Raw genomic sequence first — 13,640 nt, 5'->3', positions numbered from 1 at the left:
CGGACTCCACAACACCTAATACAATGGAGGAACCTGCTCTCCTCAAACCAAACGACGCCCACGGCGCAATTCCCAAAACTACGCCACCCAGTAAACTTCTACAACCTGGTTCAACGAAGCGTTTGAAAAAAGACCCCCCATCTCCAGGCTCCTCATCACACTCTGCCTCAATGGATCTTATTCTAGAGGAACTCCGTGCACTCAAACCCTTCATGGCTGAAACCACTAAAACCTTACAATTTCTCCATGACAAGTGGTCTACGCTGGAATCAAGGGTCCTTTTGGTAGAACAATCTACAGAGAATCTTCATGCCTCATGTGCAAAAATCTCGCTCTTGGAAAAAGATGTCTCTCTCCTCAAACGTCAGGCGGAGGAGTTGGAAAATCGCAACCGGAGGAACAACCTTCGCCTTTATAATCTTCCGGAACTTACAGAAGGATCCAACCCAACATCATTCTTCCAAACCTTTCTACCAAAAATCTTGGACCTTCCTTCTTCCACATCTCTGAATATCCAGCGTGCACATAGACTTGGCCCGAAAGTTTCCAACAAGCCTCGCGGAGTCATCATGCTGTTCCTTCAATACACGGATCTCCTCCAAGTTCTTTCGGCAGTGAAGGCTAAAAAACAAGTTATGTGGGAGGGCCGCAGATTATACCTCTCTCAAGATGTTGCTAAGGTCACAGCCGACCGTCGGAAGCAGTTCCTGGATTTGAGACCGCGTTTGAGAGCAATTGACGCCAGATATGGACTACTACATCCCTGCCTCTTCAAAGTGACATATAAAGACAGGACGACTACATTTGAAGATCCACTCGTCCTTGAAGAGTTCCTGCGTCGCCATGAAGCCGAAAACATGGACACTGCAAGATCCGTCTAACCGTTTTGTTTGTTTATGATTGACGTGTTTCCTCATTTGTCTGCTTATACGTTTCTCTATCATTCTTTGTTTCTGATCCCTGTATATGACCACATGTCCTCCACCCCTGTATATCTTACTTCTTTTTATATGATGTTCTAGTGCTATTTTTTGTCTCATTTACCATATGTATTTTTAATGTTCTTATCTACTTATCTACTTTTTACCTTTTCACAGATCCTTCTCCCCGTGTTTCTTCATCCCGGTGTATCCGTACTTCCCTCCATCCCGTTTCTTCGCTGGTTCCCCAGGTGTTCGACGATGTGAGTCTCTGTTGTTGATGTCGTCTTCTTCTGGCGTCGTCATCCCTCAGTTCTTTTTGATCTCTCTTATCTGTTATGATAATCCTACTCTCTACATGCTTTGTTCTCTCTTTTCTACTGTTCTCTTTCTCTATCCCTTTCTTCAACTCTCTCACTTCTATCTCTTTATTACACTCTTTTTATTCACTTTTGATCTCTTCCCTTTTACATTTCTTATTTCTTGCATTTCTTATTACTTTTATCTCTTTTTTCCTATTCACTTTTCAATATATCCTCTCTCATATCATTCTACTGACCTTCCAAATTCCGAGTAGTTACTTGGAATGTTAAAGGGTTAAATAACCCTATTAAACGTCAACGTGTCTTAACCCACTTGACGCGACTCAAAGCTGATGTAGCTCTCCTCCAAGAATCCCACCTTTCAGACAAGGAGGCTAGCAAACTTAAACGTTGCTGGGTGGGACATGTATTTCATTCTCCTGCTTTGGGTAAGAAAAATGGTACTGTTATTTTATGTCATAAAAAGTTAAATGTTTCAGTTGTATCCCATGAAAATGATGATAATGGTCGTTGGGTTATTACTAATCTTCTTATTGATAACATTCCTATTGTTATTTTCAATGTTTATGCTCCTACAGGTATTGATAAATTATTTTGGCCTGCTATTTCTGACAAATTAGTTACAATTAATGAGAAATATGTTATTTTTGGTGGTGATTGCAATCAAGTTCTAGACCCCTTTCTTGACAGGAATTCCAAGGTTAAGTTTATTCCCTCCAAAATGCACTCCCAGTTTATTACTTCCATTCGAAATTATGCTTTAGTAGACATTTGGAGACTATGTAACCCTGACCTTAAAGAATACACGTTCTATTCCCCCACCCATCACTCCCAATCTCGAATTGATTACCTTTTCCTTAGTAAACCCTTAGCACAATTAGCCACTCATTCAGACATCGGTTCCATTTTAATCTCAGATCATGCCCCCGTTTTTGTTGACATTGACCTTATTCCCTTCTCTCCTCATTCAGGGCGTTGGAGATTTAATAACTCTTTACTCCTAGATCCCATATTCTCCACTAAATTTACAGCTTTCACTTCTGAATTCTTTACACTAAATCATCTCCCTGGATCTTCCTTTGTCACGGTGTGGGATTCCTTCAAAGCAGCTGCTAGAGGTTTTATCATTGACTTTGTTTCCCAAAAGAAAAAACAATCAATCACCAAATCAACTCAATTATTGGATAAAATAAAGAAACTTGAATATACATACTATAACTCTTCCTCTGAATCCTCTCTTCGCGACCTTATATCAGCCAAAATTGAGTTCAATAAATTTACCACTAACGCAGCATCAAACTCTCTCCTTAAGTGTAATTCCCGTTATTATGGAGGACAAAACAAAATGGGCAAGCTTCTAGCTAATTATCTTAAAATACGCAAAGAGAAAACAAAGATCGAATCGTTACAAGGTCCAACTGGTATTTCCCTCTTCAAAGATAAAGATATATTAGCTCAATTTGTCTCTTTCTACCAAACTCTATACACTCCCGAATCTATCCCTGATCCTGATGATCTTCTTGCTTATTTTCGAGATATTCCTTCCCCGCAATCTTCACATGTGGATTTTCAAACGCTAAATTTAGATATTTCCCCCTCTGAAATCTCTCATGCCGTCTCAATCCTACGTAAAGGAAAAGCCCCTGGACCAGACGGTTTCACCATTGAATTCTATAATCATTTCTCTTCCCTTCTCCTCCCTAAACTTTTCCTGTTATTTCAGTCCTTTGTTGATTCTGGTTCCTCTCGGGGGACCTTCCAAGAAGCATTAATCTGCTTAATACCCAAACCAGACAAAGATCATACTTTATGTAAAAACTATCGCCCGATCTCCCTGGTCAATACAGATTATAAAATTTTTGCCAAAATTATAGCTCTTAGATTAGACCCTCTACTACCAGACCTTATCGGTCCGGAACAATCTGGTTTCGTTAAAGGTCGTTTGTCATCAGATAATTCTCGTGTTTTCTTTAACATTTTGAGTAGAGCCTCTTCTCTTACTTCCCCATTAGCCGCCATTTCTCTTGATGCCGAGAAGGCTTTTGATAGAATAGGCTGGGATTTTATGTTCCAAGCTCTTCGTTGGTTCGGTTTCCCACCTAAATTCATTTCCCTTATCTCTCTACTTTACTCTAGTCCCCATGCTTCTATTTTTGCTAACGGCATCACTTCTGATTATTTCCCCCTCCAAAGAGGAGTTCGTCAAGGTTGTCCTCTATCTCCCCTTTTGTTTATTTTGGCTTTAGAACCCTTTTTAACCAAAATTAGACGCGACGAAAATATTTCCGGTTTTCAATATGGTTCCCAACAACAACAAGTAAAATTATCGGTATACGCTGACGATATTTTATTTTACTGCTCAGACCCTCAAATAACCCTTCCTTCCTTCCTAAACCAAGTCTCCGCTTTTTCTAATGTCTCTGGGTACAGACTTAACACGGACAAATGTGAAATACTACCCCTAAATTCCCTTTGTCTAAAACATCTATTCGACTCCTCTGGATTCTCCTGGCAACCCTCTAAGATTAAATATCTAGGGGTTTGGTTTGCCCCTCGTCTCTATGACACCCTCAAATTTAACTTTGAATCCCTTTCCACTAAGCTCACTTCTTCCATCAACCGCTGGAACCCTCTCTTTCTTTCCTGGTGGGGTCGCCTGGACTCCATAAAAATGATGCTAGCTCCTTTGGTTCTATACACTATTTCTATGATTCCCATTCATATCCCCAATCATCATTTCAAATCAATAGATTCTATTTTACTGAAGTTTTTATGGAAAAACAAGAAATCCAGAATAGCCCTCTCTGCTTTAAAGAAGGAAAAATCTCTGGGTGGAGTTAAATTTCCTAATTTTCAATCTTATCATAATGCCTTCTCTTTAAAACAAGCCTTACGTTGGATTTCTTCGGATCTTCCGTATTATCCTCCACTTTGGCTCACACTCGAATCATCTTTCCTTCACCCTTATGAATTCAATGAAGTTCTCTCCTTCTCCTCTAACGTCACCTCTCTCCGTTCTCCCATCATCTCCCACTCACGTTCTCTTCTTCAACCATACTTAATATCCACTTACCCTTCTGCATCTTCTACTTCTACCCAACCCATTTGGCATAATAAACTCATTAAAATTCGAAATCGTTCAATCTATTGGAAATCCTGGCATTCCCGTGGTTTAAAATGGGTTTCTCAACTTGTTACTGACTCTTGTCCTCTCCCATTCCACCTACTCCAAACTCAATTCTCGTTACCCTCCTCTTCTCGCAAACAATACTTATCTCTACTTCCCTCCCTTACTCAATATCTTTCCTCTCTCCCTGCCACCAACACTATTCCTACACTTCACCTTTCCATCTCAAATGCTCTTGACCAATCCCCTTCTGCATCTTTTCTTTATAAATCCCTTCAAACATCTATTGAGCGTACTAAATCTAAAATTGAGTTGGCTTGGGAGGATGATTTGTCTCAAAATTGGCCTCCTATGTTTTGGGATAAAATTTGGTCTAAAATTCAAAGCACATCTAGAGCTGCCAACACTACGCAAACCTTATTTTTTCTGTATAACCGTACGCTATACACCCCTGCAACCTTATCCTCTTTCTCTCCAGACACTTTTCCCACCTGTTGGTCCTGTCCCTGCCCACTAGCTGACTTGAAACATATGCTCTTTGAATGTCCTCCCATTCTTCATTTCTGGCATTTAGTTTGGTCTCAAATACAAAAACTCTTTAATCTCACTCTCCCCTTGACATTCCTTCATGTTTTCCTAGGCTCCCTTTCCCCTGATCTTTCTGGACCCCACCATAAACACAAACTACTTGATCTCCTGATAGCCATTGCTTTCCATCACATTACATCACATTGGAAACAGGCCAAAGATGTTTCTTTTTCTGCATGGTGGAATGCGGTTTGTTTCAATCACCGTCTAGACACCAATTTTGTCTCCCCTATTTCTCTAGCAATTAAACGCGACCTTCTATGGCTTCCTCTCACCGAATATTTATCTAGAATTGCCAGACCACCTCCCAATCCTCCACCACGTACTGTTGAAGTTCAAAAACCACCGTGAATTGTTTTATCTTAATATATGTAAAATTATTAATGCATCCTAATTTTATCTTCCAATGTTTTTACTTCACATTATTTCTTGGATCAATACCATTCTGTCGTAAGTGATTTTTTGTTTCTATAACTGCTGATTGTTTCTTCATGCACTGTCTTTTCTTCTTTATGCCTTAATAAACTTCAAACTTAAAAAAAAAAAAAAAAAAGCAGAAACCGTGATACAACGAGGAAGTCACTCACTGCTGAAACCAAAGAACAAATAATGTGAACCATAAGGGACACACTCAAGTAGAAGACTAATTTCACGGAAAAATCCCTGGACCACTTGTCAGGAAAAATCAAGAAGAATAAAATATATTACGTGGGGGAAAGAGACACAGTGTCCCTCACATGCCCAAAGAGACCACAAGCCACCATTAACCATTCGATACAATTGTAATAGAACTGTGAGGTGCTCCTATCAGCCAGGCGGGAATACTTACAACAGATAGCGAAACCATTTCTAGTTTTAATGCACATCACAGGAAAATATGGCTCTTATTGTCACAAAGACAAATACTGTTCCGCTTTGATTACTGTAACCTGAAGACATAGTTTAAACACATAACATAAGTACGACAAAAATGGAAAATAGGGAAAACAATGCAGAAAAAAAGTCCTGGAAAACTTAAGTATTAGAACACTGCTGAAGCACTGAAGGGCACTTCCTCTGGACGGAGGTCTGCATGTGAAAGATAAAATGCCGTTTGACTCGGTGCAAGAGAGTGAATGGCTGAAGTGGTCAGACCCATTTCCTCATGCTGTGTGCTGTGGTCGGCAGAAGCAACATGTGAATGACAGCTGAAATAAATTGTAGACCCAAAGCCCCCTTTGCATATATATCTTTGTACGTATTTTTAGTTCTGATTTTTTTTTTAATACTTGAAACTGGTGAGACATCTCAAACTGTATCTAGGTAGAACCTACAAACAATTAGGGGCGAGAATTACTGAGTAGCTACCTCCCAGGGGTGGCCCATTCAAATTAACTTGGCAGTCATCTAGAGCTCAATGAAAAGAAAGCTGCCACATATAGTGAAAAAATATATATAAAAATGTAAAACCATCCGTGACACAGAGTGCATTGTTTGTCTAGAGTGCCAGTTGCTGGCTGATACTGTGGCTCACCTCGCCTCCTCCTGAAACAGTACCCTCTCTGAATTCGGTCACTCAGCGCCTTGAGACCCTTACTAGTGAGTAGCGCGCTCTAAAACCCCTCGAGTGATTGATTCTTGCACTCCGCACTAGTAACATTAGCGCTGTGTGTGAGTGACTTTAAAATATTTACCGGGCTTGCTCTGAGCTCCCAGTCTTACACTCACTACGGCATTTCAACCGGGAGACAGGTTGTGGGACATTTCTAAGTGATGTTCAAAAACAATATTGAGGCTTTCAGATGTTGGTTTTTGTTCATGAGTGTTAATGGAGCGAGCCATAAATGTGATTGCTCGCGGGCTCTTTAACAAAATAGTTATTTACCTTACAAAGCCATTAAGAGCCACAGAGGGGAAAGAATGTTCAACATGTTCACCTGGAGCGATCTTACTGCATATGCACATTGTATAGGAGACTCCTTTGTCTACATGTAACTAACTTCTGTTCAATTCCTTTTTTTTCTAAAGATTTTTAACTGCCGTGACCTTGATGGGAAGACAATATGGTAACTTTTTGGGAGATGTCAAACATAATTTTCAAAACTTACGTCTGTGTAAATGTTTGTTCCCCAGACAGGAACGTTCTTCAAGTGGCAGCCAGAGGGGCACTTCACTCTGCATAATGAAAGAGAAAAGAGCCGCCATGAAGTATCCCCAATATCACCACAGAATACCAGTGACGCAGCAAAAGTTCTATGCTCTTCATTGCCCACAACGAAAATGGGTCTCCTGACTACGGCATGGGTAGTAAGATATAATACAAATCTGGGTTCTCAGGGCCCGCCAGGACTCCACCCCCGGTGCCTTGTGCGGGTACACACTCTCTAAATCTAACTGCTGTTAGTTTGCCATGCATTATCATCTGTCTTGGTGCATTTCATTGGTCCAACTGATGGCGTCCCAACCCGCCGACCATTACGCCGGTAGGGCCAGCAGACACTCTATGGAGCTGCTGGTGAGGCCAAATCAATCCATTCTGTTACACCAATGTACACAATCTGAAGAGTGTATCTGTGATTAGACAAGAAACAGACAAGCATGTGACCTTATCCAGACAGTAAAAAAAATGCCCATGTTCTCATATCGTGCCCTGCACGTGGCATTGGCTGCACATGATGTCACAGGGACCCTGCGGATCAAGCAGTGTATGATCGGGGCAAGCCCAGGGTGGGTCATCCTGAGGACTGCACATAGCTGTCAGGTCCCCAGGTTCATGCGTGACTAGGTAGTCCAGTCCGCGTTTTTTTCTTAGAATTCTGTGACTTGGTTTTAGAGTGGGTTACATAAGACTACAAGGCCTAGAAATATAACAAAAACGGGACTGGCCAAACTAATCATACATGTCACTGGGTGACTTGAGAGCTATACAAGCCTTGAAGTTCAGAAAATTACTTTGAACAACAACAGGTCCTGATTGGAGCTGAATTTTAGAGGCTCTCATGGCTGGGCATATGAGGGTCAAGCTCTTTAAATGGGTTTTGGGCATTTATACCATCTGCGCTTTTGTTCTTCTGCCCCAACACTCAGCCTGGCCCGAGATGCCCGTCTCTTTTGAGGGTAACATGGACACACTTACTCCAAAGAGGATATATACTTTTTTGCTACATGTTGCTTAATCTCCACAACGGCCCCTCGCGGCGGGTGCCTGGCTTTCACCTTGTGGATACCCTGCCGGGGTTATCTCACAGGGGAATACCAGGACGGGTTCCCTAAGCAAGCGCTTAGATGCCTGCGATGTGGGTGGTTTGCGCTATATAAATACCTGTACATTTACATTTACATGTTGTTTGTTATGCAGGCCAGCTGTGTTCTCTCAAAGAATGACACATAGATGGCTAAAAATGAGCTTCAAAAGTAAGACATACAAAAACTTAGAGAGATGCCATCATGCCAACCAAGCTTAGGAGATGCTAATGATGGAGAGACTGTTCACCTTTAGCCTTCACACATGGCCCCTGACCCCACAGCGGGAGAGCAGCAGAATGAAAATTAGAAAAAAGATTTCTCCATAAGCTCCACCTACCTGTTTACTTCGTTGATGAGCTTCCATGCTGGGGTTGAACATCCAACGGGCACTGAAACAAAGGCAGCAGTTAGCTTCAGCAAAGAGGCTTCTAATGCACAAGAGTCATATAAACAAATGAAGGACCTCATTTGCACTTCAGTCGGCCAGACATTGTTGAGTCTTCCTCAACCATCATAGCTTTACAGTGGGGCGGTCTTATCTAGAAATAGGTGTCATTTCTGTTGCCTTTGTATCCCAAAGATGCCACTGGATATTTCATGTTGGCTGCTTCACCCCCAAAAAAGTGTGACAGTATGTCTGCAAAGACACATCAGCTTTGGAGACCGGTCATTGCTTTTTTTCTTGGAAGTCAAGCCTGCCTTCGAAAAAGAAAGCTTAAGTCCAACATGTACTGCAAGTTTGCTTCAAGTGAATGGGTGACATTCCCGGACTCTTTTCTCCTGGATTGTTAGATCTATTCCAGACAAGTCCACAGACCCTTTAGTGACACTTGACAGAAGTAGGAACTAGATATTGGCCACCCCTTAACTCAAATTAAATGGGACAAAATGTTTGCAAATCCACAAAAGGTTTCCTTCAATGCGTGATTCAAGTAGTGGAGAAGCATGGCTCAATGGTTAGAGCGGCAGACCCTGATGCAGAGGTCTGGCCCGGGACCAGGGTTCAATTCCCGCCTCGGAGGCTCTTGGACTCAATTTCCCTGGATAATTCTCGCCTCGGTGCCTAGTCTAATCATGGGTCCCACTCTGTGACTCTGGGCAATAGCTTGCTTAATCTCCACAACGGCCCCAGCAGCGCTTGGATACCTGGCTTCACCTTGGGGGTGCCCAGGAGTGGACAATTCACAGGAAAGCCAGGATCCAAAAGTTCAAGCCAACGGGATGGAGCGCGGGTCAGATACAGTCCCAGATTAGTCTTCATTAAGTTTAAATTCTCAAGAATTGTGACAAGTGTCCTGAAATAAATTTATCAGGAGCAAGGAGAGTGTCTCTGGCGATTGTCCGTGGGACACAAACAGCCACCAGGCATCGCTGACAGACAGGCTGGAGCCTTACAGTAACGATTGGTGATACTTGCTGTGCGAGAGACAAATGTGTGCCCGCTTGCGCTAGACTTCCAGGCAAGCCACGTGGTTCCAGAGTGAATGGGCTCTTTTCGCTTTCACAAATAGCCCAAAAGCATGACTTAAAGATCAGAACTACCACTTCCAAGGTCCCAGGACCAGAGAGTTGCTTTTTGGGGGTCTGGAGCCCATTGAAGATGGGACCAGGAACTGTGGAGAGCCTGTTATGTCCCTGAGGCTCAGATCAGGCCAAGCAGTCTAGCCAATTGAATCACTCTGTGGTCCTGGGTTCATGATGAGTTCCAGGTTTAGCTTTTCTTCCCCAGGCAAGAGGGCAGCAGGCAGCAGGTCAGCAAAGTAAGGCAACAGCTCCTTCAGAGTAGCAGTCCAGCAGTCCTTTCAGCAGCACAATAGTCCTTCTTTCTGGCAGAGTATCCACAGGGCCAGAAGTGTACTGATGTGGTGGTCCTCAGAGGTCCAGTTTTTATACCCAGTGGTGCTTTGAAGTGGGGGTGACTTCAAAGAGATGCAATTGAAGATTAGAGATGTAATGCCCTTTCTGCACTATCTCCAGACTCACTACAGGGGGAATGCAACCCTCTGTATGGGGACAGGACACAGCCTACTCAGGTGTAGGTGAGGCTGAGTCCAGCTCTTACCTCCCATATTGCCAGGATGTCCCATCGGGTCACACCTAAGCTCCCATTATGTGTGACTTGTCTAGTCGGAATACACAAAGTCCAGCTGCCATCCAACCCAGAATACATGCACTTTAGCACTGGTTAGCAGTGGTAAAAAGGCCAGAGTCCTAAAAGCCAGCAAAAACAGGAGGTCTGAAGGCAAAAGGCCAGGGAAAACTACGTCAAGGATGTCAGGTTAAACTGTCCAATTGTTGCTATGTGGAACAAGTTGATCCTCTCATTTAGGAGTGACTCGAAACATGACACCAGAGCACCCTAGACTGGTCTTCATACTACATCACTCTAAGCCCTCCTATTTAGTGGCATCTCTCATACAACCATAGTTCCTCTGTGAATACTCACTGTGAGAGGCAAATTATCTGTTGGCGAGTGTACCTGAACACTGACACTGCTACTAACAAACCTTTACCCTCATGGCACACCTCACAGTATTTGGATTGCTATTGTTTTGTAAAGTTGTATTTCATTGTTACGTCATTTATGTTCTCTGAGATGTACCAATTATCGTATGATGTACTTTTTTGTGCTGATTTGACTTGATGTAAAGTAGACAATCCAACATGTTTGGTTTAAAAAAAAAAAATGAATGGGTGACATTCTTAGACTTTCATCAGGAAGAACTTCCACGCTTTAGGTGGCAGACTCAGAAAGTGCCGGCAATGTGCCAGAAAGACCAACCAAAATAGGATGCCATGTCTGGTGTCATGATCCTTGGTGGTTTCTCCATTGAGGTTTTTCCACTCATGAAGATGATGTTGGTTCTACTTTTGAGAGAATCGCTATCCCTCATTCTTGAAGTAAGGGGGGGTGGGAGCAGGGGACGGATGGGAAATTAGCCATTTTTGTCAGATTTGATGCTACTGCCCAACTATAAATGATGCTCTTAATTTTGCAATTAGAACTTTATATGCTTTACTATGTAATTTCACCAAAATGCTGTACTGCCAGAGAGATTCTAGACCTGATTTACAAACCTTTTCTTTTGTGAGTAGGTGTGATTTATTCCTGCTCAGTTCAATAAATTTAGTGACCCCACAATCCTGGTTCTACTCTTGTTTCCTTAATTATTACCTACTAGTTGTGTTGAACACTATACACCCCTTCTATGGGTAAGGAACACTATTCCAGTGTTACATAACCATAAATGCCAACATTTTGAAACTAGAAAGAATGAGATTTTGAGGAACAAATTGTGGGACTTCATTTTCCCTTTTGGTGTACTTTGAAGTAAAAGCAGTTTCAGGTGGGAGTCAGCTCAAATTAAGCCATTTCTGGCATAAAAAATCGTGAGTCTCCCCCCTGAATAAGGTCCACCAACCTGTATGCATAACTCATGCACAAATATGAAAAAGAACAATAATTATTTTGGAAAGGTCTCATTGCTTCCTCAAAGCAAATCACCAACTATGCATGCTGTTTACTTGTAATGGATTAGAATTGCTTGGCACGCATGCCCTCCTTATTTGTATGCAAATTACTCTATGAAATTCTCCAATAAACCTCACTCACTCATGGAAAGAAACCTAAAATTATTTAAAACGTGATTTAAAGTTGTACAAAACCTTACCCAGAGGACCAAATGGAATTTTTGAAGTGTTGCTTTCAGCTGCAATAATCGTAGGAGCGTTGATGTCAATGTTGTTGGGATTATTTTGGTGAAGCAGGTTTAAATTGCAAATTTCTCGTGGAGGTAATTTGAGCTGGAATGACAAAGACCAAGCGCCAAGCGGGAAGGTCATAACCCCGTTCTTCGTCGATTCACTGTAGCTGCTGCGCCCCGCCTCCTTCTCTACTGTCACAAGGCCCCCGTCATTGGGGAGTCTACCAGCATGGATTGCGGCCCGGCAGATGGAAGAGCTCTGAAGAGAGAGGCAGACAGGATTGTGACAAAACTGACTGCCTGCTTCGTTTTATTTTGCTAAAGTGTAAGTAATTCAAAGTATTAGTACAGAAAGATCAAAGTATGGATCAATGAAAGATTTAAAGTATTGATCTTACATCTGAGTAGATGCCATCTCCCCACACCTTCGAATCCTGAGACAGACATCCCACAGGACAGAAAACACTGTATTGGGTGAGAAAAGAGATTTCCTTAAATACAGATTGTTACCATACCAGAATATAAATTAGCACTGTATCTTGATGTTGAAGAGCGATTGGACCTGAAAGATATCTATTTTTCCTGCCCTAAATTCAAATTATGTCTTTCGAAATGTGAACTCACTACAAATCCCAGCATCCTAAGTTGCTGAAATACTGACTCTGAAGCAGTTCTTTTAGCTCAGGTAGGATAAAGAGTAGGCGGGTGCCATTTCTTTAAAAAGGATTTTGCTTTGGGCATATTCAAGTAGCAAATAATCAATGGGAAAGTACAAGTTATAAAGCGGGTTTGGATTGGATGCTTGAGTCACCAGCACACATTCCCTCCTGGTCAGAATGGGGCTGTTCCTGTCAACTCGTCTGGAATTTGAACTTGGAGAAAGGGACAGTGGAGAAGGATCTGACCAGTGTTGGATCTCAGCCTGGTAGTTCCATGAGAAGTGAGCTGGTAGGTCTGACCCTAGCGGCACATCTAACAAGCTTATGGCAGAGCCAACATGTTTCGCCTATCAAAATTCTATTGCCTTTGTAATTTTTGTTTTATTTTTGTTTCTATTCTGAGAAATTTTTGTTTTATTTTTGTTTATATTGCAGAGCAGTTGAGCTTCTGTGCAAGATGGCTTAAAGTAAAAATAAATGCGCTATGACACGGGCAATGCTGGCCACATCATTGCGCTTTTAGAAAAAATGTTAAGCCTTGAGGTACAGCAGTTTGACTGCTGTGTGACATTTAAAAAACATTGACAAAGTCCATAGATTTTGCATTGGCGAAACCAATTGACTTTGTTATAATTACAAAGAGAGCACAGGTACCTATTACATTGCTCACAGAATTCAGGTTTCATTCTTAACATTTGCTTTTTTAATTACTGCTTAGTTTTGGGCGCCACAATTTATTAATATTAAATAGATGTAGTTTTGTTTCTTTGCAGAGAGAAAATAAAGCATTTGCAGTGAGTCTTCTGATGGAAAGAAACGACGTTTTATTTCACAAATCTCATATCTAATTAATTAATACAAAGGCTTTCATCAGTTAGTTCAGGATTGTAATTAATTAGCAGCATCACAGTGCATGTTTGTACTCGAACAAACTTTCAAACTGAAATCCTGAATTTGCAAAAAAATCATTTTTTGTGCTTTCTCATACTTAATTTGTGATGCATGTTTTAGAATATCAAATACAGCGCGGGTGACTGCAATACGTAGATATTACGATCCTACTTAGGTTTTGGGTGCAACATACTTTGCATATT

At 41.7% G+C, this 13,640-nt stretch overlaps 1 protein-coding gene across 1 annotated transcript in view; it reads right to left on the bottom strand.

The window, feature by feature from the left end:
* LOC147747769 (uncharacterized) overlaps positions 1–13,640 on the bottom strand; it is an 802,967-nt gene that overhangs the window by 568,470 nt on the left and 220,857 nt on the right. Inside the window, exons 40-43 of the mRNA XM_086926120.1 lie at positions 12,286–12,352; positions 11,855–12,146; positions 8,521–8,572; positions 7,046–7,112 (exon numbers count right to left, since the gene is read on the bottom strand). Coding sequence (XP_086782246.1) covers positions 7,046–7,112; positions 8,521–8,572; positions 11,855–12,146; positions 12,286–12,352 — 478 coding nt within the window. The remainder of the gene's footprint in view (positions 1–7,045; positions 7,113–8,520; positions 8,573–11,854; positions 12,147–12,285; positions 12,353–13,640) is intronic.

This window comes from Lissotriton vulgaris, chromosome 1_1 (assembly GCF_964263255.1).
Source record: "Lissotriton vulgaris chromosome 1_1, aLisVul1.2, whole genome shotgun sequence".
Taxonomy (NCBI): Eukaryota; Metazoa; Chordata; class Amphibia; order Caudata; family Salamandridae; genus Lissotriton; species Lissotriton vulgaris.
Note: the sequence above shows the minus strand (reverse complement) of the source record. Positions and strands in the feature narration are given on the sequence as shown.